We start from the raw sequence: 26,574 nt of genomic DNA, 5'->3' as shown, positions 1-26,574 counted from the left end.
AAAATATGAACATGAGAAACAAAAGAACTTCTATAAAAGAAAAAGGTAAGAGAAGGTGAAAGGAGATTAAAAAAAGAACGGAAGAGTAGAAAACAGCAGCCAAATCTACCTCAGTACATAATGAAAATGAAAGCCCACACCCACCCTCTCATTACGAACTCTGTACGAATGAAGAGAAATGTGTGTGGGTGAGAATGGAGGAGAAAAAACCAAGTGAACATCAGCTAAGCACAACAATACATCTGGTCAAGAAAAGAGAGAACAAGACAAAAACACAGGAAGCCAGAGGCACATGTCAGTGTGAACAAAAATTAATGGTTATTCAGCAAACCATGGTATAGTTTCTTCTCATGAGAGACTGAGGACTCATGGAACATCTGAACAGCAGAACCCTGAAGTATTAATCTAATGTAATGTGGATGTGGGGTTTCTGCAGCGCGTAGGCTGCAGCGTGCGAGTGCAGATGCGTCATGCCCACGTGTCCCCTCTGAATCTTGAGTGGATTTTGATTACAACTTCCCCAAAAAATATTTGTATCTTTGATAAATCAACACTGTAAAAAATTACCGTGAATTTGACGGTAAAAGACTGTAAAAATGCTACAGTTAAAACCTGTTAAATGCATAAAGGTAAATTCCCCTACTATATATGGTGAATAACTGTAAATTGACATGTGCCAGAATACCCTGCGTTACATTTCAAATTTGATGGTTTTTGTTGTTGTTGAAATAATTATGTTTCTTCTTAGTTTTTCATATCAGTTTTGTATATTAGGGTTGTGTGTTACACCTAATGTTGTTAAATGAATGTTTATTGCATTATTTCAGTTTCATGTGCGTTACCATGATGGTGTTTAGTGTTTTTTGTGAATGACACTGTGCTCATTCTATATACTGTATGTTATTATTTAAAAGCAGCTTGTGATGGGCTTTGGTTCATCACGTGACTTTCTCATCACCACATGCATTTGGTGATTTTCAGTGTATTAAAAAAGGTACTAAACAGATTTCAGTACTTCAATAGGTTGGTATATTAACATTATATCACTTAATGAAATTACAGTATTTAACTGTAAATTTAAGTTAAAACAGTAAAACCTAAAATGTTGCTACCCTGTTTTTTACGGTAAAATTCTGCCATACACAGCTGCTGTTTTTTACCATAAATGTTACAGAATTATTTTTTACAGTGAAGTTGAATTATTGCTATAGAAAACAAACAAAAATGTAGGAAAAAAAAAGAAAAAAAAAAAGAAATTGTCCACTCACATTCAGTATTTAGTCAGTCCAGTAGTTGCAGTCTTTCAAGCTCAATCACAGCTTTGCTTGGCTTATTTTAAGAAACCGTATTTGTTCAGATTTAAAGCACATATAAACTACCATTCAAAAGCTAGGTATTTTTTTAAATGACTTTTTTTTTTTAAAGAAGTCTCTTATGCTCACCAAGGCTTTGATTTAAAAATACAGCAAAAACAGTAATATTGTGAAATATTATTACTATTTTTATTAACATCTTATATTTTAATATATTTTAAAATGTAATTTATTCCTGTGATGCAAAGATGTATTTTCAGCATCATTACTCCAGTCTTCAGTGTCACATGATCCTTCAGAAATCATTCTAATAAATCGATTGGCTCCTCAAGAAACATTTCTATCAATGTTAAAAATCTGTTCTTTGATGAATAAAAAGTTCAAAAGAACAAGATTAAACTGTAGACAAGATACAGACAAGTAAGTGCTCTAAACAGCAGCAGAATTATGCCTAATCATTACCCATGATGCTTAGCAAACTCAGTCAAGTTTAGAAAGCATCCTGGTACCACCACAATACTTCTTAGTAAGGTATTAGTCATTCTATGCATGTAGTTTTGTCATATGATAGCTTGATTTGATTTGTGTGTGTGTGTGGGAACAGAGAGACAGTGCGCTGTATGATTTTGATTTGTGGCTTTAATATCTCTACTATAGACTGATATGGACGATTCAAACACAAATAGGTCATTTGAGGTTTGCGGAAACAGCCAGTAGGTGCTTAGTCTGCTCTACAATATCAGATAAACACTAACAAACACAGATATGTGTTTGGTGTTTATTAAAACGCCAACAAATATTACAGGCCAGGAGGGCATTATCGAGCAAAGCTGTAATCAATAAATTATGAACGTGACCTAAAAGGGATCTGTTTGTAAGTTCTTCAATACAAGTTATGCTCTATCGACAGCATCCATGGCATACTTTCAATTAACACAGAATATAATTACAGTATATCCCTCGGTTTGTAAAAAGTGAACAAAATCACATTTACACTAATGCACTGAAAATAAAAGGCTATAGGGTACTGCACTGCATCAAAACAATATAATCTTTATAACTATGTCTGTGCTAAATTCTAGCCACATATTATATAAACTACTTCTTATATAAACTATTTCAACTGTTATAAAGATTTCATCTTAAATATAAGCAAAAAAAATACTATCAACCACAAAACACCATATACATAAATAACATATACAGTACTAAGATATCAGGACCAGCATCACATTGATGGTCTAATGTCTATCTCACAATGCTCAGCGACAACATGGCAAACACATTAACAAGTCTCCAGGGAGGCTATGGGTAGTGAAATTTGTTCTCAGTTCAGTACCAAAATGTTATTTTATTAAAATACCCTACTATCATTATCTTCCCACGAGGATTTAACTGTACGTGCCAAGAAAACATTGCACATCAATTTGGATTAAAATCATTCCAGCCTCGATGGAAGAACGATGATTAAACGTTTTACTTTGTTAGATCTTCTGCTTTCCCCCACCGTGGCTTTAAAGCTCTGATTTGTATGGAGAGTCCTCTTGAGATTATCCCCACACTGTAGGAGATCTATGCATTACTTTTCTGGCTTGTAACCCTGATGTTAAATGTGTTTATGTGTTGATAAGACTCGCTCATACAGGCAGGAAAAATCCTAACGTTCAGAAATCAGGTGTGTGTGGGTTTACTAACAAATTTGTCCCCAAAAGATAGCTAAATCTAATGAAACCTCTCTTTGGGACATTTGGGGATGAAATAAAATGAAATAAAATACTATGCTCCACATAAAAACAATATAAGTGGTATCTCATCATTTAGATACATGTATATAATGTAGCACACATGTAGATTGTGTGTGTGTGTCTGTATGTGTGTGTGTATATAAGTGTGAGAGAGAAAGGTCTGGAGTTTGAAGACACAGCAGGCAAAGAGCAGCTTAAAAATACACTGTATGTACCCCATGGGCAAGTCTCTAATCCCCCTCAGAGAAAGAGAGAGAGAGAAAAAGTCAACTAGAGAGAAAGACAGATATGGTGACGGAGAGAGTGTATAAGAAGTAGACTTCCCGAGCACTGCAGTGCCACAGAAATCAAAAGGGAGTGAGAGAGAGGTTAGACTGGGATTATGAAAAACGGCCTCCTGAGATGTATGGAAATAGCACCCTACATCCTGTTTTACACACACACACACACACACACACACACACACACACACACACACACACACACACACACACACACACACACACACACACACACACACACACACACACACACACACACACACACACACACACACACAGACTAAGACCAGAGACATAATTTAGACCAAGTATATGCAAATAGAGACTTTTGTCAAGGTCTTTGCACAGGGTCATGCACTAAACATACACTACTCTTCCATTACGCATTAACTCCGGCCCTTGAGGTCCACTTTCCGGCAGAGTTTTGCTCCAACACACCTGAACAAGCTAATCAAGGTCTTCAGGATCACTAGAAAGTTACAGGCAGGTGAGTTTAATCAAGGTTGGAGCTATTCTGCAGGAACCTGGACCTCGAGGGCCAGAGTTGAGAATCCCTGAATTAAATAGATCAAAAGTGACAGTAAAGACATTTATAATGTCACACACACACACAAAAACACACACACACACACACACACACACACACACACACACACACACACACAAAAAAACCTATTTCAAATAAATGCCTTTCTTTTGAACTCTTCAAAGATTTTGTAAATTATCCTGTATTATGGATTCCACACAAATATTAAGCAGCACAAATGTTTTCAACATTGATAAGAAGAAATGTCTCTTGAGCAGCAAATCAACATATTAGAAATGATTTCTGTATGTGACATTGAAGACTAAAGTAATGGCTACTGAATATTCAGCTTGAGCATGACAAGAGTAAATTACACTTTAAAATGCATTTGAATATATATATATATATATATATATATATATATATATATATATATATATATATATATATATATATATATATATATATATATATATTTACAATATTACTGTTTTACTGTATTCTTATCAAATAAATGGTGAGCATAAGAGATTACTTTCAAAAAACATTTAAAATAAAATCGAACCGAACCCAAACTTTTGAACTGTAGTGTACTTGAACTGTGTTCTAGCATTACTTGGGTGCTAACAAACCTTAGACCATTAGGGAGCACTATAGTTTCCTTCAAACCTTTGCCACTATACTGGATGTTTTTATTCAGATTTGGCTAAATAAATAAAAATTCTCTTCAAACTGTTGCACTGCTATTACAGTAAAGAGAAAACTTGCTGACAGTTTATGCTAACGCTATAGCTGCTCTTGCGACAGTTCTATAAGCGCAATGCATACAGTACTTGCATTGATTTATGAATTTCCTCTAAGCGTAGTGACTTTTGCTTTGGGCCCAAGCCTCACCTACCCTCCATTGGTGTGTTGCTGTCGGGGCGATTGGCAAATACCACATCCACATACTCCAACTGTAACCTCTGCAAAGAACCCTTCAGACCTACAGAGAGAGAAAGCATAAGAAAGTGTTCATGTTTTTTGTATTCAGAGTGGATGAGTGCATGAGTTGTACGGACCACATTTTTGATACTTTCATGCTGCTTTTTTTTGGGGGGGGGGGCTCAAACAGTCTCAGTTTCTATTCATTTTGATTCAAAGAGCAGTATAAACATTCTGCTTAATGCAACATTTTGTGTTCTGTGTAGAAAAAAAAAGTTTTGAAGCAACATAAGGGCAAGTAACTGAACTTTCATTCAACTATTTTATGAAACAGGAAAGATTAAAAAAGATGACAAAAAACTCATGTAGTTGCCTAAGGACCTACATTCATTCTGAGCTGCTATCTGACAGCCAGAAGTGTGAAAAGAGATGGAAGGATGAGAGAAGAGAGGAAACTCAGAGTGAGCAAAAATAGGATCAGGTGAGCAGTTGAGAAAGGATTAGAAAAGTACAGCTTTGCAGACACCAGAGGAGAGAAGGATGAAGAAGATGAGGAAGCAAAATGATTCAGTAACACCACTGTTCCAATCAGAAACAGAGAGAAAGAAAAAAAATCACAAACAATTCACAGTTCGTAACATACATTATGCACTGTGAGCAATATGTTTATTTGTGTTTATATATCAATGACCGTATCAATATCATCCAAAATTAGCTTTGTTTAAAATGATCAAGAATATTCTGATTAGGGTGATACTGAGTAAATAAAACCAAACGCTTGTTTCAAACTTGGAGAAATTCAAAACTGCTGCTTCTGCAACTATGAACACACACACAAAAAATATTACATCGGGCATTATATTAGTTCACCAGGCCATAAAAATAGTTAATATTTATTGGTATAAAACAGTGAAAACAAAAGTTCATGGAGAATATAGCACATTAAAGTTCAAAAGTTTAGGTGAGTTTCTTATGATCAAGGCTGCATTTATTTGATAAAAAAATGAAATAAATAAAATATAGTAAAATGTTATTAAAATTAAAAAATTGTAATCCCTAACTGATGTTAAAATGTAGTTTATTCCTATGAAATAGTAAAGCTGAATTTTTCTAGCAGCCAGTCTTCAGTGTTACATGATCCTACAGTATATGATTTGATGCTCTAGAAAAATGTGTTGCTATTTGTGGAAATTATGATATATTCTTCGATGACAGCATTTATTTTAAATAATTTTTAACATTATATATGTCTTATACTGTCACTTTTGATCAATTTAATGCATCCTTGCTGAATAAAAGATTCATTTCTTTAAAATGTTATATCAGTTGTTTTCAATTAGGAACCTCACAAACATCTATTCTGTGAAATGTTTTGCATGAAAAGTGCTTGTGATGTTTTTCCTTTTAAATAAATGGCAGTCGGTTTGACATTTTGTTGATTAATGCAATGGCATTCAAACTTTTTCTGAGTGTTGCTTAGGTGTCCAAATTCATTTTGGGGTCACTCCACCTCTAAACACCCTAAACACATTTAATCTTCATTCCATTTTAGATTTTCATTCAAATAATGCACATACTGTACTGTGGCTTTTCTTATTTCAAACACCAGTATTTAAGTACTGTGAAAATAATGGACTGGCAAAACTTTACAGTCATGCCAATAAATCTTGGCTGAGAGAGAAAGAGAGAGAGCAAACACCAGGTGTGTTGAAACAAAGTTGTCAGATAGCTTTCAGGTGATCAGACGCTGGCGTGATTACTCTGCCATACTGAAATTAATCTGACAGATAAACCCCACGCTCGTCGTTTCACAAAAACACTGTAATCCAGCCAATCTCAGACTCATTAATCGGCCCCGTGCTCACGGAGCATGCCCTTGAATCCGCCACAGCTCTAATCAGTCCGAATTTTCTGGGTTTGTGGAGGAGATATTCTTAGCAGGGAGCTTTTTTTGAAGTACATAGAGGATAAACAGACGTTTCTTTCTAGCCCACAAACAATGTCAAACAAGCACAAGCTAGCAAGGAGGGGAGAGAGACACGAGCCAGGAAGGAAAACTACACACAATCTGGAGTGATAAAAATAAATTGGAGATCAGGGGGGAGGGAAGGAGGGATGAGCGCAGTATGCGAATGATTCAATTAGTTTCATGAAATACAAATCTGAAAGTGATACAGAAATGACATTACAGATATTAAACTCTCTTGAAATCAGTGGTTCACCTCCATCTCATACAGTAATATAGCAGATATAATTCAGAATATTACTACTTGTAGATTTCCACTCTTGATTAAGCACTCAAATAAAGCTTATTATTTCAAACACTTCAAATAATTCATGCAGGCAATCATCAGAATACGTAAATATGCCATTTTAATTATGCATTAGGCTATTAAAACATTTAGTACTATTGCCCATAATCACAAGCTCTTTTGTAAAAAAGAGATTGTAACAATGGGTGCTAAAATAGTTCAATCGAAATTGAATTACAAAATAAATTAAAACCCTTGGCAGCTAAATTTGTATGTGATCTAAAGCATCTTGTTTTAAATTTGTTACTTTTTTCAACTTTTTAGTCTCGTTGCAGTAAAAATATTTAAATATACTTAAAACAAAATATATGTACTTGAGATGCAAAATTTGACAATGGGGTAAAACAAATGAACTCAATTAAATACATAAGTAAGGAAGTGGGTAAGTAAATAAATAAAACAAGATATTGTTTTATTTGTGTTTCATTATGCTTTTTATGTAAATGTCTCTTGTTTTAAAGTTGTTTAGACATTTTTTTTTTTGAAAACAAGACAAAAAACCTACAGACTAAATTGTTTCTGTATCTACATACAAGCTGTATGTGGTTTGAATAATCGTTTATCAAAAAGGACTTTTTAAGAATTAATGCTGGTGTGGATGCTGAGCTTTTATTAGGAACAAGGCCACACACAGTGTACTGCAGTGAAAGAGAAAAAAATCAATAAAGGAGGAGGGAACTAGAAAGAAAAGAAGAAAAAAAGGTTCAGGTCAATTACAAACGACAGGGGAATTAGAAGAAAGAAGAAAAATATCTACCTTCAATAATGTGCTTCCTAGAGAGCCCACGCTCTGTCTCTGCCCTAAAGAGATAGATAGAAAGAAAGAAAGAAAGAAAGAAAGAAAGGAAGGAAGAAAGGAAGAAAGAAAGCTTTACATAAGCAGACTAAACCTAAAATCCTAATTTCAAGGAGAAAATTACAGTAGTTATTAATAGAATGAATATACAGATAGACAGGCAGACAAAAAGAAAGAAAGACAGACAGATACTCACTTTCCTCCCCAGTACAGTTTAGTGGTGATGACCAGACTGGATCTCCTGTACACATACAGACAGATTATGGACTTTGTGTGAAAGCAGTGGCCTTTTAAATTTCTCAGCCAATGAAATTGATGATTACAATGATAATGGGAAAGAACTAAGATACAGTAAATACCTCCAACACTTTTTCTTGATAATGTTTCCTAGGATAATTTCAGCCCTGTGAAGAAGAAAGACACATTTTATGTGCTTTTTAAGATTTTATTTCTGGATTTGTACAGAATTTTTCCATGGCACTGTGAGGTGAATTCACTATAGAGACACTATAGCACTGCTATATGCATATATTTAAACTTTAACTTTAAATTTACTGTCATTCTTTCAAGATAAACACTCCTCTGTATGCATGAATTTTGCCAGATTCACAAACGTCAGCGCTATTTGCCTGACACAGTTAACGTTGAGCTATGGTTACTATCCACAGAAAACTGGAGGAAGTTTAAAGCTTATTTAAAATGAATGTTAGTGTACTTCTTTAGTGATCATGACAGCAGCAATTCATCAAATGATGCTTAAAGAATGGAGAAAAGCATCACAACCAGGCACATATCCAAACTTCTAGCATTTTAAAGGTGCCTTATGACAGTGGTGGAGTTATGATCACTCTAGTCATGCACTAACTAACACTCAGAAACTGGCCTGCAAGCCTAGAAACTGATCTATGCAAATTGCATTAAGCACTAAATTTGTGGCCGTTTGCATCTCAACCTGAATGCATAATTCCTTTAGAGAATTTGGTGCAAAAGTAATGCAGACAATGTGTGCAAAAACAATGCTATCAGTGGGTGCAATTCAGTTATAGTGAATTCCCTTCTGCTTCTTCTAACAGGTTTAGATGAATCAGTTTGGCAAGTTTGGATCTTACAGGATGGTCTGTAATCCAGGATTATTTGTGCTCTTACACACTGGCTGAATCCCAATTTGCATACTTTCCATTCAATAGGTTCTAGAATGCAAGATAGTATGCAAGTATCTAGATGGATTAAGCCACTCTGTTTTGCTTTAAGTCAAAGGTCAAACTCACTTCCCAGCTGAATAGACCTCTGCAGTGTCAAAGAGGTTGACCCCATTTTCATAGGCTATAGTCATCAGCTGCTCTGCCACCTACAAAACACACACACACACACACACACACACACACACACACACACACACACACACACACACACACACACACACACACACACACACACACACACACACACACACACACACACACACACACACACACACACACATCAATATCAAGCACTCGGCTGTCAGCCAGCATTGCAGAGAGCTCAGAAGTGTGTGTAAACGGATAATTGAGTGCTCACTTATCTGAAAACAGTGCTGCTTAAATCCACTTCACATGATTCAGTGCCATGTGAAGCACATTTATAACCTTCATTTCCATAACATTTAATTTGTTCAAACCGAATTCAGGGTTGAGCTGAATTTGTACTTTTTAGACATATTGTTTTGAACCTTTGCAGAATATTTTTGTCACATTTATTCATATGGACAGTGCAGTTAGGATAGGAAGCGATGCAGAGAGCAGGACAGAACAGGATCAGAAAATGCATGTTATTCTGAAGAAAAACAGTTTATATTTGTAATCTTTCATCAACCTTTCTCTGCCCGTGAAACGATTTCCTTTTCGGCTGATTTCACAGAGCGCTGACTGTTATTTTTCAACCCCTCCCCTCCAACCATTTGGCTCCATCCTGGTATTTAATGTCTGCTTGTCACTATGTATATAGGAATACAGTATGTCTCATAGCATTGTATGAAGTTAATAGCATCTGACGGTGATTTTTTTCTTTACACCTCGCATTGTTTGTCACATGATGCAGAAAAAATTAATACATGGCTTTATGGACATATTTTCAGGCAGATGTACTGAGTATAATGGCATTCATGCACATAATAAGTTAACACAAGATTTTTGTTATGCATGGATGCTTTGTAAATGTATCCTTTAAAAATTGTGCTCATTTTATATATAGTAAAAGCTAGTCATGATGTAGGATGAGATAATTTAAACTGCACTGCAGTATCACAACTGTTTTCAAGATTTAAAAGCACAGGCTGTTAAATTACTGAGACACATGAGTCTTCATTACCCATATGACATAGCCTTAAAACGCAGCCTTAGGGACGGTTCATACAGAATGCTTTTTGAATTTACACTATGCTGCTTTTCCATTGTTTTTCTATGTAAACATGCACTCTTGCACAAGACACAGTGTTCTGTGTGGCACACAACTTTTAAAAAACATGTCTTGAGACCTTGTTCTGCTCCAAGCGCATTGATCAAAGATGTCCATCTAGTGCATATTTAAAAAAGCAGCGTAGTGGAATACAAAAATATGTTTTGTGTGAATGGCCCCTTACTAGGTTTGGGAATAGAGCATCTGTTTTTCTAGTGTAACTGCTGCAAAGATACAATGATCTTCATGTCAGAGTTTGATGTTCTGTTGACAGAACAATTGGAGGCTAAAACCGCTGCAATCTCTACAATCCATCAGTCTCTCTCTCTCTAGCTCTCTTTGATGGAGAACTGTCAGCATGAGTGACAGTGATCCGTTCTGTCAGTGTGGTTGTATATTGACAGACCGATGAGGAAAAAACATCTGTTCATCTGCTGATTAGATGACTTATGATGTGGAGAAGGGGACCGAACGGGGACGTCCACATCTCGCATAATTTGATTGGACAATAGAGGAGACTCCGCCTCTGGGGAAAGACAGGCTTGTCTTGGAAGTTGCTGCTGCAGGGACTTCTATGATGTAAGAAGCACTAGTGTTTATGTGCATTTGTCCTGGGTGAGTGTCAGAAAGGGGCACTGGCAGAATGATGTTATTGTTTGAATAATGAGGAAGACCACAGCATGATGTGTCTACGAGCCTTCCTCTCTGCCAAGACTGTCAGCACAGAAGATGCTTATCTCAACTAAATCTGCCCAATTTGTGATAATGGCTAGAGTGGATTTAGAAATGAGAATAATGGGTAAAAACATAAAAAAACATATGATGATTCCACACCTTATTATATTATATTACAAAATAATTTATAATGAATAAATAGATTGTTTACTCTCTAGATTAATTGTTGAGTTCATTTTCTGGATATGAATATAAAAATTTAAATACTCACCTCATCTGAAATCTGTCCCCCAAATGTCACCCACGTGCCTAAGAGAGAGAAAGAAATTGAAAGAGAGGAAGTGTGAGTCAGAGGTAAGTTTGCTCCGAGTAGAGCTTGATGTATTTGCTCTGGTGACTGTCACAGAAATGCTCAAACAGATTAGAACAAAACACAGACCTGATTCTGAATATTTTATAGCAATAATACCAGTTAAAAAATACAGAATACAGAATTCTGTATAAATACAGAAAATGTAAAACATCAAAAATAAATACTTCAGTACTTCAGTTCAACATACAAAGAAAGAGACAAAAATGAGGTTGATTCTTGATAAAAACTGTCCCGGGTTTTCCTGAGGACTCTGTTATTCTTGGCCTGACTCACACTGCCTGCAGTCTAAAGCACCCATGATTCATTGCTGTCAGGGTAAGATCTGCAGTCACTGCCCCACATCCCTGTCACAATCACCTACTATCACCCTAAAACTCACCCCGGCTGCGGATTGAGCATCTCTCCAGCACACACTGGTGTCCTGGGCTTCAAAGTGATGGGATCTGTTGGCATGATCCCATGAGACACCTGACTGTGTTTGAGGGTGAGGGAACCCGTCGGGGGTAATCAACTGTTCCCATGGTGATCAAGCGCTTATGAGTTGTAGGATAAATGAGGAAATAATGTGGGCGTTTGCAAGTGTTACGTTCCCTTGGTGACACCTGCGTAGCGATAAGGAACATTTGGCATGTTTCTTAAGTTTTGTACATGACGTAACAGTCCTCATGCTGCCAGATAACTTTATGCGTACAGCTACTGTGAGCAACGATGAGCACCAGGGTCTTCAGCATCTCAACAACTGAGAGAAACAAGGGAATAACAGGCTCTTTCTGCCTAATTCTGGATCTCCCTATGAATTAGAGCTGATCGACAAAATAATTTTATATTAATTTACATTAAATAATTGTAAAATGTAGAAATTGGCATGTTCTTTACTTAAACAATCTGATTTTATACTTTTATTAACTAAAATATTTAACCTATTAACTGAAGCCCCCTCAAATAATTTTTTTTCATTTTAAATAATTATTTTACAAAATATCTTGGAATCAAAAATTGCTATAAAATCAAAGCCATATATATATTACTATGTTATGTTCCAAATTTGAAGTTGATATCACAAAAATTCTAACTTCTTTTGAGATTTTGTTTAGACACTATACCAAAAAAAGCCATTTACCTTTCGCAAATTTATAAATTAATTTTCTAGTATTACTTCCATTACAAATATAGAATATTGAGACTCTTTGATTATAAAATGTTGTAGTAAATTTTGTAATATTATGCCGCATTCCAGGCAACACGTAACCCGTGTTTTTCCAACCTTATACCCGTGAACTCGTACTAGATCGATGTACTCCCAGTTCTGAGCTCTGACGTCACATAGCCCGCGAAAAAACAACGGCAATCCCTACGGATAATATGCAAGTGGTACATGGTGAGAAATAGACTTTAGGACAATACAACGTTGCAATAAATTTAATGATCTAGCTACAATTCCTTGTGCTCAGGCAGTTTGGCGTGACTTGCCTGGAACGCCACAAAGTCGTGAGTCGTGATTTGAAGTCGTGATTTACGGGCTCAAAAACCTGCCTGGAACGCAGCATTACACTTGACACCAGGGAGGAGGAGCCTCCTAAAAGGCTTTAAAGTACCATTTCCATGCAAATAAACAATTTTAAAACAGTTTCCACAGGATGAATTTAGAGTGTTTCAGTTTACAAATTATATCTAATTTAGGATGATTCCTAAAACATGTGAAAAAAGTGGGACGCTAGTGAGAAATTTTTATAGGCTCCACTGTGCCTCCATCATAGTCTTAAAGCAGGCAACACTGACTTACATGAACATGAACACACATGCACAGATGCACACACAATCCCATACAAAAAATGACTGCTGCTTTGGTGATTTCTACTGAAAGCTGTCCTCATGTATTCAGTGTCTGAAGCGCTGAAATCTTATCAGTCTGCAGTGTTCTTGTGTTTGATCAAGTGGCTAATGTTTGCAGTGTCTGACCTGGAGCAATGACCTTTGACGTCCCAGGAAATAACAGCTACAAGCACTGAAGGGTGAGTTGTGGCACTTTCGCACAGTATTTCAGCATCAAAACCTGAGTCTTAATCACTAACCACCAGTGAATAACCAGGCGCGAAATTAGGCTATTAATTGGTTTAGTTTTATTCACAAAAGTTAAAAGCACAACTTTTGTAAGCATATTTGCTCTATTTGTTGATTTGCATACTCGATTAATTGTATGCTAAAATAATTCAAAAGCACATGCAAATAAAATAACATTAAAATCCGGTTCATTCTGAAGAATCAAATAATACATAAAACTATAATAATAAATCATAAAATAAAACATTTCAAATGTTTCACAATATTCATTTTAAAATATATTAAAATAGAAAAAAAAAAATTAAAAATATAATATTCACTACACTACATTACTTTTTTTTCTTTTCTGTTTTTTTTTAACTGTATTTTAATTAAATAAATGCAGCTGTGGTGAGCATAAGAGATTTCAAAAACATTTAAAAAATCTTTCTAACCCCAAACATTTGAACAGTAGTGTATATTTGGATGCAGGAAGGAGGAAGGACTTGTACAGAGCAAGAATCAGATCTAAGATAGGAGAGACACCACTTGGAAATACACTGTGAAGATAAGCCTGGGGGTTTTTACATGGTAGAAATAGCAGCTGTTTGTTCCTCAACGCCCTACTGAAAGCCTGTAGTATGACAACAATAATATCCAGTTCACTTATTCTAGTTCAGTCCACACCAACCAATTCAGTTGGCAATGCCCTATGGTTTTCATGAGAGCAGAGATGGTTTGCTCTTGGAGGTGAAACAAACTAAATTTTCAGTGCACCATTACAATTCTGCATCTAATTAATCAATGAACTGACACTGCTGTAATTTCCTTGTGTGTCGTGCATTGGTTTATAGCGATAAAAATAAAATGCACAGATTGAGGTGAACTGAATTAGGCATGTTCTCTTGTGTAGTCGTCCATGAGTCCTGTAGCATGAGAACCAGCTGCTATATAAGCCACACTGCGTTTTTATCTCAGGAGAAGTCAACAACAGATTTATACAGTCATTATGTTTGCATTCACAAGGCTTGTTAATGAAACCATCTAATCGTAAAAATAAAAGGGAAGAGAGAATAAATTAAGCGTCAACCCATAACTCTCCCGCTGTGTGTGGAGTGTGTGAGGCAATTAGTGAGCCTGTGTTTTAATTCATGATAAATTAAATATGAATGGAGGGAGGAAAACATTTTCGAGATCATGTGACTCTTTAAACACACACTGTTGCCTGCACTTCACTGAAACGCACTGTATCACTGATCTATGGTACTTATATTCAGTGTGACCTTTTGGTGGTTTATTGCTGCTTTATAAATCAAAAATTGCATACCGAGTCCAAGGCATGACACTCGCAGTCCTGACTTCCCAAGATTCCTGCGGAGAGAGTGAAAAATTTGTTACCAAAGACATAACATTCCTGTGCCTTCACTTCTGTGCCTCCAGTTCCTTTATTATTTTATTTTATGCGTAATAAGAAAATTGCACATTAATATATAAAATGAAGAAATAGTATGCATGTATTCTTATAATTTATTTAAACATCTTAAAAACTTTCAGAAAATTCTTTGGTGAGGACCCGTTTCATAAATTAATACACATTGGTTCTGGACAGGTGTTTCCATATTATGATAAACTTTTATTTGAAAAGTTAAAGTAAAATTAAAATAAAAAGCCACCTCTAAGGTTTAGAAGGTTTTCTAAAGGTTTTCTAAAAGTATTCATGACCTCCCACTATGGTGCATGTGAATAATGGACCTTCTTTTTGGACCCAGAGGAAACCATTTTAATTTTCTCCCAGTGCGTACAACAACTGAATATTTGATCCGCAGAGACCGTTGTGACTCTTACAGCACTTCAGTGATTTAAGATAGCTATTATCAGAGAACAAAACTCTTTAATAGCTTTCAAAAGTACATGTGAATGCACACACACTAAATGGCTGGCTGGTATTAATGCCCCAGTCTTGGATTTGAACTTTTTATGGCTTTAGCCTCCTATTTAGATCATCTTATTGGCTACAATATAAAATACATTAGCCATAGCTTTATTCATCAGAGTGCAGATGTGACTTTAACAGCGGCCCTGGTTTCAATCTACACTAAAACCTCAGCAATCCATTTCTCCATCATTAAAATTTCCTCTGCTCTGATATGTGGCTTCCTCTTAATGCCTGACTGAGTCAGAGATAACACCTCATTCACTTTAAACCCACACCTCAGCTCTGCACCACAAACCAGATTGTTCTAGGCTCACCACTACTGCCCTCAAATGACTTAAATATCTCTTTGCTTCCTGTGATTATGGTGAACAGTTGCAATGTTTTACTGAATGCCAGAAGGATATCTATCTATCTATCTATCTATCTATCTATCTATCTATCTATCTATCTATCTATCTATCTATCTATAAAAAAAACTGAATATCTATCTATCTATCTATCTATCTATCTATCTATCTATCTATCTATCTATGTATCTATCTATCTATCTATCTATCTATCTATCTATCTATCTATCTATCTGAACAAACACTGAAGTTATGCATTTTGGCATGTAATTCATTTGTGCTGCAGAACTAAATGACACTTCAGATAATGTGGATTGTTGAGGAGAGGTGTGATATTGCTTTTCTGTGCAATCGGATTTACAATTTTCAACAGGTAGATGAAAAATCCCATAATCTTAAATGAAGGAGGGACCTGAGTCATATTTATTGCCAGCAGTATCATAGAGACACTCAAAGAATCCAAGCAAACGCATAGCAAAGCACTAAATACCACACATCCACATAGCAACATCCTGGCAACCACCCACAACACCTTAACATCCTGCACCACTCACATTCTCTTTTTAGTTAAAAATACCAGAGTAACAGCTCCTGATGTCTGGATCCAAACCTGCCAGCCTCAGAACCTGATTTTGCATCGTAATAAGACGATCAACATGGGTTTTCTGCAATTTGGGGTATTATTTTAGGACAATTAGAACAACCAGACATGGTACTTGAATATTTCTGTGCAGTTGTGAAACTGTGCATTGACTTGCAGGAAGTGAGTTAGTATGCATTTGGAGGGAAACCAAGAACATTGATTTTGGCTCACGGACACCCACCCCCTGGTTTTCAGTTTATGGTGAGAATACCAAATCATCATGCCCAGTTCACACTCCCTTCCAAGCGGATCCATCTTCAACTTTCTGCGTATTATCCCCTTAAACAATCTAGGTAAGAATGGAACAAAATTAACAGATACACTCTGTAAAAAAATTGACCTACTTAATCACTCTATCTTGTCCCTGCAGGTCAGGCTTCTCAGATTATTGCCTTTTCAAATAAGACAAATCTGTTGTCTTTTTTAAATGGCGTCTTCATCCTTCACACTGATGCAGCTGTTGCAAAAGCGATGGATGTCGCCCAACATCATCTCCCACTCTATATTTTTGTCTGACGTTCTCCCAGCCATTATTAGTTTGTGTGACATTACAACCACAGCACATTCTCAGCTGCAGACATATATAATTTAAAACTCCCTGTTCTCCGCGTGATGGGGTGTGCATCTTTTTTTCCGGGTAGCAGACATGCACGCTGCTGGGTATCAATGAGTCAGAGAGCTGAGGAACTGAGAGACTGCATGACAGAAAAGCTCAGAAATGCCTCAGAAAGGCAGTGGAAACTGTATGTATCGTTTAACTGACATTGTACAGAGGAAGGTGTGTGAAGAACATGTGTCTTGACAGGAAAGCAGGTCTGATTTGTTTGTGCATGTGCATGACTGAGTTTAGAGAAACACAACAGGTTTTTTCCTTGTTTGACTGGGTGCTTAAAATACACATAACACAAAAACACACATCTATTCATTTTGAAAGCATGGCATCACCATGTGTGAATAGAAATGACATGTTATTCTGAACATTGTACAATGGTAACTTAGTTGATACCACATTTTAGACACACCACCATGGTAATAACTAACACCATGGTTTTTTGGACATGTTACCATGGCATTTGTTTTTCAGAATACCTTAGTAGTACCTTGGAGTAGCATATACTGTACATACTATGATACATGAATTTCAGTGACATGATATTATAAAAATAAAATAGGAGTAAATGTAATTCCACCTCCGTACCATGGTACAAATTCTTTTTGTTTTTTATTTTACTGAAATTCATGTACCATAATGTTTATACGGTATTCAAAGGAAACCATATATCTACCATAGTAAACATTCAAAACACACTACCATTCAAAAGTTAGGAGTCTGTAAGATTTTTAAATGTTTTTGAAAGAAGTCTTCTATGTTCACTATAGCTGCACTGGTTTGATAGAAAGTACAGTAAAACAGTAATATTATGAAATATTTTTACATCATACATATCTTTACTGTGACTTCCGATCGATTTAATGTGTCCTTGCTGAATAAAAGTGTTAATTCCTTTTAAAGGGGACATTGGATGCAAAATCCACTTTTACATGGTGTTTGCAGTGTGTGGACACAATAATAAAAATCCATTCACACCTTTTTTTAATCCCCAGAAAACCCTAAACAGTCTCAATTATCAAACTGTTTTGATTTTCTGAGCAGTATGTCACACTGCTCAGGCACTGCCCACAACCATATTAGCGAATTTCCACCCTTAGCCAGTTGTACACTGTTCGCCATTTTTTTTTGCACTCAGGGAGCAATTTGAGAGAGGGGTGGAGTGAGCAGTAGCTCATTATCATTTAAATTGACATGCACTGAAATGGGTCACTGTGGACAGAACTGTTTTCAACAAGGTATAAAGGGTGTTGTTTTACAAGTCCATTGAGGAATTTTAACCAAAGTATGTTGCAGACATTTTATGAAGATCCTAAAGAATCATACCAACTTGTGGAAAATGGGCATTCGATGTCCCCTTTAAAGAAAAAAAAAAAATCGTACAGACCCCAAACTCTATAACATTGGTGTATAGTTCTATATAGTACCATGGTACAGTACCATATCCAAAACACCATGTATCAAAAATACTAAAGTACTCTGTCATGCCACAATAACAACATGCAGCATTTGGAGGGCCTGACAGATAAAAGAGATGCACTCGAATATTTATCAGTACGACTGTTAAATCTGGATGCGTCCACCTGCTTTAAGCATTTCAGTAAAATTGTTGTAGGAGTACGAGCTTGTGAGAGTGTGTGCGAGCGTGAGGCCTCATTACTGTCTCTAGTGATACTGTAGTCATTGTAAAACAGAACTGATAACGAGTTTAGAGCAGTCAGGGGACTGCTGCAGAGTGTGATAACTAACTACTGTGTGTGTGTGCGGGTGGGATCTGAACGATGTTACCACTGTGTGTGTGTGTGAATGTATGTGTGCAGTCTTTTAATAAAAATTAAATCGTTTTGAAACAAAACTATTAAGCCTCATCAGCAAATGAATAACACAATATGATGATTAACAGATGGGTAACAGGATTTTCTAAACACCACAGGATGTTCATCAGTTCTCTCTCCAGCAGAATCAGGTTTAGTCCCTCAGCAGTGTCTGAGCAGCCCAGAGCTCATCTGACAATTAAAGGCATAGTTCACTCAAAATGAAAATGATGTCATTATCTACTCACCCTAATGTTGCCCTAACTGACCTGCCTACCTTCTAACTAACTAACTAACAATAGATAGATTGACTGTTGTGCCCTTTTGGTCGTCTATGAGGTCTCCTTATCCTGTGCTTCAGAAGATTCTGGAACACAGCTGCTGTGTTCCACTCACACACAAAAACACACACATTTGCCATTATGGTGTGAAGAAAAATGCTTACAAGCCAAATAAAACTAACACGTACACTGATTGATTTCTAATAGGCCAATGGCCAAGAAAACAGAAGCCCACACACAAATACAATGACAAGGACAAATACACACACACACACACACAGCACGACTGCCCATCTGGACTGCAGCGCCGGCCAGTGAACCATGAAACACTGCAACTGTTAGTTTTAGAGCTGGAAATTCAATACCAGGCAAAATTACACTTTTATCAATTGAGCAAATGCAAGAGAAAGATACAAACACCAAAAATGCTTAATCCCTTGGACACATTAAGATATGGACTTAACAAATCTGTGGACATCAAAGGTGTATCTTAAGCCTTCTTGTCATTTATACAGTCAGAAAGCAAGTGAGACAGAAAGGGACAGAGAACACAGAAAAAAGCCTTATTGCTCAGATTAGTTAGGACAGGGTTATAATTAGGTTAAGCAGAAACAGGGTCCAAAATTAACGCTCAAGACCCAAATGTGAGCTTTTTTTTTTTTTTTGCTTTGGAGAGTAAATTTTATATGTTAGTAACATTTTTTAGAATTCCAAAATATAATAGAAGAATTTTAAAATTCAAAAATAATATAATATAATATAATATAATATAATATAATATAATATAATATAATATAATATAATATAATATAATATGATATAATATAATATAATATAATATAATATAATATAATAAAATATAACTTTTGAATCAAATAAAAATGTAAAAAAATTTAAATGATTTTATATTTCATTTAGTGACACATTCCTACGCTTGCAATCCAACTAAAGTCTGAATCCGAATAAAATTAGGAACAAAATTATTCTGTATATGATTCATCATAATCATTTCTCCATAAAATGGAAAAAGTAAAATAAGTAAATGATGCAAAATACAGGAAGACATTTATCGCCTGTACAGTTTCTCAATAATTTCCATTAGCACATGAAGTAGAACAAACCCAGAGGTGGAACAGCAACATTTACTTCCATGTCACACATTTATTCAGTTACATTTATTCTGAGCACTGACTACAAACGCATATTTTTAATCAAAGGTGCACACTTTGATGCAACAGAAAGATGTTAAAAAATAAGCAGCACTTCTTCTACAAAAATGTAATGTTTACAAAAAGACCCGAGGTTCTACGCTGTCAGAGCAATTGCTATTTCTAAAGATGAAATCATAGTGAGTGACAGATGATTAAACCACAGAGACGGATATTTGTTCTCCAGGACATCCGACATATACAGATAAACAGAGGGCCATTATTCATGGTTAACTTTGCCCTGTGAAAACAACCTATAAGAATTCTCTCCAAGAAGCTATGCCCTGCAAGCCTCGGATGCCTCGTTTTAAATGTCTTGTTTTGTGGCGTGATTTGATTATGACTTCAGTAAGTCAAAATAATGTAAAACATTCAATTGTCTCCTTAGCCTTTTCTCTGACATGCTTATATTCACATTATTTTAAGCATGTGCATGTATATGATAATGTTATCAAATACACACACATACGTGTGTGTGTGTGTGTGAGAGAGAGAGAGAGAGAGAGAGAGAGAGAGAGAGAGAGAGAGAGAGAGAGAGAGAGAGAGAGAAATTATATATATGATATGATGCAAATAATGTTGCACCAAAATATAATTAAGTCATTATTTTGCATGGCTATTTTCTCACCCTTTCTCAAAAACATCCAAACATTTTCCAACCTTACATCTCACTAAACTGACAAGGACATGGTTAAAAATAAACTTCAGCAACACTTTCCTAACACTGGAATCCTTCGGAAAGGATATAGTGGCAGGAGATACAAACAACCAGGAACAAGCACAAGGTTTCCCTGCATTTAATCTTATTATTAGTTTTTCTGCTATTCTGGGAATTTAATATGTTTAATATCTGTTCTAAAAGTGACCATATGTTTTCATACTACAGCAAAATCTTATTTCAAAAGATCAGGACAAGCTAATTTCCTCATGATACAGCACTTTTAATCACACAATTAATTCAATGGAAGTGTAGACAAATAATAAATGTCAAACATGAGTGTGTGAAGCTGGACGTCAGCCGAGGGTGATCAGGTTTACCCTACTGCCCAATTATGACCCCTGTCCGACAGCTAATGTGTCCAATTAGAGTAACGCGCAGGCAAACCGCCAGTTCTCTGTCGTTATGGAAACTAGCAGATATGCGATAACTGTTGCATGCTTGTGGTATACTTGTGTCTCAGATGCAATTAATTATTTCCAGCACAAAAACCATTAGTTCACACCTCCCCCTCAAATTCACAAACACACACACACACACCGAATGTTTTCAGCTCTCTGCACTAGCCTTTCATCCAATTCACTATTTCTCACACAAGACGACAAAAAAAATAAAAAAATAAAAAAAATACCCCGTTCATTTTGAGCGCGTAACAAAAAAGTAAACTACTTAATGGAGCCAATCGCAGTTTACTTTTTACTTCATCAGTCACTCCACCAACTCACATTATTATCCATCAAACAAAAATCCTCACGTCCTTCCAAACTTGCAAGACTTTCTTGCTTTTGTGAAATGTAAAAAGGATATTTTAAATAACCAAACAATTTCGGTTCCCATTGATTTCCATTGCATGGACAAAAAATACTGGAAGTCAATGGGAGCCGAAACTGGTTATTAACATTCTTCAAAATATCTGTTTTTGTGTTCTACAGAAGAAAGAAATGCATACAGGTTTGAAACGACATGAGGGTGAGTAAATTAACAGATTTTCAGCTTTTGGATTAACTATCCCTTCAAGATTTCAAGGACAAGGTTTACTAGAATGAGTTGTAAAATCTGTTCATTCACAGCACTGTTATTTTCATAGAAACCTTTTCCATGTCTTTTTGAGAATGAAAAGAATAACAAAGATCAGAGTTATCAAAAATATAAACTATACCTGTCTGTGTTAAAACAGAATTATCAATAGACTCACTCAAACTGTGTCAGAACTGATATTTTACAACATTATCAAGTTTTCGGTGGTTGCCAGAAGTTTTCTGTACCTGTACTTCATGCCGGTGAGTTTCCCGGTGGACTCTTTCAGGGAAATGTGGTGCCTGTGTGTAAAGGAGCCCAGGCTCCGGGCAATCAGCGCCACCGTTCGGAACCGTGCCCGTGCCGCGCTGGCCGTGTTCGGACTCGACGTGTTCTGCTTGTTGGGCTCACTGGTGCGCGGGGCCTTCAACCCGTGATCCGTACACGCGAAGGACACCTGCATGGCTGTTAACAGCAAAGGAACTTGAGTAGGAAAAACCGACACAGCTTGTCCTGGAAGTCCAAGAGAATCAGGATGGAGTTCTGGATTGGCTCTCAAATACTGAAGAGTTTATAGTCACTAGTTTACAAATCAAAGCCTGCCTCTCTCTTTCTAAAACTCTTGCTCTCTTTCCCAACAGGCGCTGACCCCACCGTTTGATGCTCTTAACCTGTGAGATGCTGCTGTGCCCTTCACTCTTCTCTTCGTTTTGCCTCCTTCTGTCACGCTTTCCCCTTCACTGATCTTAGCTGACCCTCAACGGTGATCCTCCTCTGGCTGATGACGGGCTGAGGGGGTTTTCTTCAGCCCACGCTCCTCACCGAGACTATTAGAGCAGTCCGAGTGCACCGCAGGAGACACACAGCTATGCAACAGACTCCAGGACTCTGGTGGGCTGCAAACCGGATGATCAATGTATTCCTGAAACTCCAGGACAGAACCGGACGACCTTCCGAAAGCCGTCCAGATGAGTGAGCTGCAAGGTGAAAAATACCCAGCGTCCCGCATCTAAATGTCCTCTTTCCAAAAACAGGCGAATGCAGTTCGGCTGGCACTGAAAACAGTCAGTTTGATGAAGAAATATGTAAACGAAAGCAGACAGGCAGAGGAGAGGACAGAGAGAGAGGGGGATGCGGCATGATTACTAGGGCTGTAAGTGAAAGAGAAGCTAACGGAGATTGAGAGAGAGAGAGAGTGAGTGTGAAAGAGGAGGCATGAAAGCGTAGCATGTGAGAATGATGCTCAATCAGAGACGTTAAGGAGGGAGGAGAGAGAGAGACTGCAATGAGACTGAAATAACTGCAGTCTCTCACCAGCGGCTCAGTGCTGCGCTCAACAGCAAGAGAGAAGACAATCCATCTGGATGGGACACTATGTGTGTATGTGTGAGTGTGATACGCTTGGATACGTTTATAATGCAGATGTCATTCTCATTTCGCAGTGTTTCACATGTAGTCCACTGCGAAAACTTGAAAAAGGGTGTGATGGAACAGTTAAGCATTGATTGGACGTCTTGATATTTTTTTAGCACATATTAAACCCCTGAACGATGTTACTGGCTAATGTTACTGACATCTGGTTGTCAAATGAAACACAACATGCAGCATTAATGTGAAAGCTGAGCTTAACCATCCTAAAAGCAGCGAAAGAGCCTCCTGTCAGGTCATGCAATTTCCCACAATGCACTTGGCACATGTGTGCCACTGCTTTCCTCAAAACATCCTTGTGCTGCAGTGGGATTATAACAATGACTGAACAAAACATTCTGTTCAGCGAAGGAGCTCAAAACTAGACATCAAATTAAAGTCTGAATCTGGCCCTTAAACAAGACCATGTGATCCGAACTGACTGGTGCGCTCAGATATTAAAGACTCAAATTGATCGAACCTGAAAATGTTTTTATTTTCCCTCTGAGCGAGTAGACCTTACACACAGACCTTAGGAATTACAAACTAGAACCTGACAGCAACCTAACGTCATATGTGAGAAAATAACAGAACCAGCTTGAAATCTGGTCATTATGACTGATAGAAATCAATCTATAGAATTTATAGAGTGGACATTCAAATATAACTAAATATACAGTATATTTTTAACCCCAGGTCAAGGCCACCTGACTTCAGTAAAACCATAAAATTAATACACTATAATGAACTACACAACTACACAAAAGTACTTCATGTTGTTACGATTCTGTGGCATTGCGGTCAGAGCAATAGTCGACTTAGTAAAAGTAATATATAATGGAAGTGGTCAATGTGCTGAAACATTTTTTGAGACTTTTGCATTTAAAACGTTTCAACTTTCTGAAGTACACATATAGATGACCTCAAAGCAAACAGACTAGGACTGAAATCCCACACAGGTGTTGAAGCTAAACTCCTCCCGGACCATAGCTCCACAGCCCAACTCTCTCTGACAGTCTTAACTGAATGTAAGTGTGTCATTTAAGAGAGCTTAATCTGAGACTGTCACACTTTGGCGTCCCCTGATGGAAAACTATTCTGGCACCCTGATACAAAGATCTCTCTAAATGTCCCCCTGATAATGAGACTCAGTCAGAGATCACCCACTTTATTACACTCTTGTCCAAATAAAGAGCTCTAACAGGAAATTAGTTTAGTCAAACATGGTTTTGCAAGAGCCCTTCGAGGACATCGCTCCCTCATTTTAACCGTCTTATCCAGATAACATTTTCATAAGTTTCTCCTCACTGAGAACAGCTGAGAAAGTAAATGATTTAAAAACACAATTAAATCGGATGTGGGCTGCACTATAAGATAGTGAAATATAATAGATACAACCATCGGAACTGGAGCTGGGGGGACCATTTAGCCTTCTGAACTGAGTTTAGTTGGCTGATATTAAAATGTGTAATTCTGTTGGCTCTTTTTAAAAGTTCTTTCCTATTATAGACTTTATTTCACATGTAAAAGCATTTTTTTTTTTTGTTCTGACGTTAAGAGCAAAACAGTACAGACACATAGCACCCATCTATTTTATAATTAGGAAAAATAATGATAATTATTAGAATAATTACTTAATAAAATATAAATATATTTAGAGTTTTGAATATGACTTAATATTATAAAGTAAATTTGCTACTGTCAATGTTAGTCTTTTAAGCAATTTTTACTATTTTGTTTCTAGTCGTAATCTCAACTATAATTTTTTTTTAAGTTTAAATATCAGTTTCAAAATAATTCTGATGGCACACAGTTTTGAAGATTTTAAAAATGCAATTTGTAACAGTAAATGTGTTAAAAATGAAAGCAAATCTAAAGCCGATATTTTTTTTTATATTGGTGTTATATACTGGAATGAGTTACCCTGATAAACTTAATAATTAAAAAATACTTAATTATAACAACATTTGAATAATAATTTATTATGATAAATTATTAGACTTAATACAGGTATGTTAACTTGCTATCATGTATTAAAGGGATAATTCACCCAAAAATGAAAATTCTGTCATAATTTACTCATCATCATGTTGATTGCCGACTTTGTTTTCCATAATAAGGGGGAAAATACTCTGGAAGTCAATGAGGACCATCAGCTTTTCAGATCTTTTTTGTTCAACAGTAGAAACACAAACAGGTTTGGAACAACTTGAAGGTGTATAATTATGATTGAATTAAAATATTTGGCTGAACTATGTCTTTAATATCGAAAAGCGGAATAACAAAATAAAAAGAATATTATTTTGGATTGTTGGACACACATTATTAATAGTCTGTAACAGGCCTCAGCATGGCACATACTCACAGTATGAATCTGTCAGTCACTGGCCATGACAATTAGTTGTACAGAAGCCCTATAATTGATAATATATGCTTTTCACCTCTACATCAAATATGACAGGATTATGTAAGAACAGATTTACATTTTGTTTACATAATGACCTTTTCCTTCTGCAGAGCTATGTACCTAACCCTCATCTCTCTCCCTCTTTCCCCTCAGAATAATCCCTGCTGTCATATGGGATTAGTTGTATTGCTAGTCATTAGCATAAAAAACCAGTGTGAGTCAAAGCAGATCAAGCTGGCTGCTAATCAGAGCTAATAGCTTTATTTTACCCAGCAGTAGCCCCTCCTTTGATGGCTAGAGTAACACCTCTGACTCATACTGGTGTTTCTACTCATAAACAAAACCTTTGATCTTTGACACATGCTTTCATGCACTGATTATACTGTATGGGTTCTTGTCTTTTCATTCTAAAAGACATGCTCTAAAAATGCAAAGTGTCTACATATACAATAAACATGTCTAGAACGTAATTGAAAAGCAGAAAACATGCTTTTGAAAACCTGTTTTACATATTTTGAATCTTGGTTAAACACTTTGGCCTGGTTTTCCCTGCTTTGTGAACTCTATTACTGTAAATCCCAACTGCTTCATGAAGTCAAACAGATACTGAATCCATGGCTCATTTAATTTGCTAATTCATTTGTGTAAGCCTTTATGGGTAGTATAATTTATTTTGTATGATGAATAAGCGTGCAAGTAAATTAATATTACTAACCGCAGCTGATAACAGTTTAAAAACATGACTACAAAATGAACCAATGTTGA

The 26,574-nt window shown here is 36.4% G+C and overlaps 1 protein-coding gene across 1 annotated transcript in view; it reads right to left on the bottom strand.

Moving 5' to 3' along the window:
- kcnab1b (potassium voltage-gated channel subfamily A regulatory beta subunit 1b) overlaps positions 1 to 24,943 on the bottom strand; it is a 32,018-nt gene extending 7,075 nt beyond the window's left edge. The window contains exons 1-9 of the mRNA XM_042719175.1: positions 22,244 to 24,943; positions 14,749 to 14,792; positions 11,280 to 11,317; positions 9,166 to 9,245; positions 8,257 to 8,301; positions 8,094 to 8,138; positions 7,859 to 7,902; positions 4,760 to 4,850; positions 241 to 242 (exon numbers count right to left, since the gene is read on the bottom strand). Of these exons, the coding sequence (XP_042575109.1) occupies positions 241 to 242; positions 4,760 to 4,850; positions 7,859 to 7,902; positions 8,094 to 8,138; positions 8,257 to 8,301; positions 9,166 to 9,245; positions 11,280 to 11,317; positions 14,749 to 14,792; positions 22,244 to 22,458 (604 nt within the window). The 5' untranslated portion in view covers positions 22,459 to 24,943. The remainder of the gene's footprint in view (positions 1 to 240; positions 243 to 4,759; positions 4,851 to 7,858; positions 7,903 to 8,093; positions 8,139 to 8,256; positions 8,302 to 9,165; positions 9,246 to 11,279; positions 11,318 to 14,748; positions 14,793 to 22,243) is intronic.
- Between the last annotated feature and the right edge of the window lie 1,631 nt (positions 24,944 to 26,574).

Source organism: Cyprinus carpio, chromosome B2, assembly GCF_018340385.1.
Source record: "Cyprinus carpio isolate SPL01 chromosome B2, ASM1834038v1, whole genome shotgun sequence".
Lineage (NCBI taxonomy): Eukaryota > Metazoa > Chordata > Actinopteri > Cypriniformes > Cyprinidae > Cyprinus > Cyprinus carpio.
The sequence above is the reverse complement of the archived record's forward strand: the minus strand, read 5'-3'. Positions and strand labels throughout refer to the sequence as shown.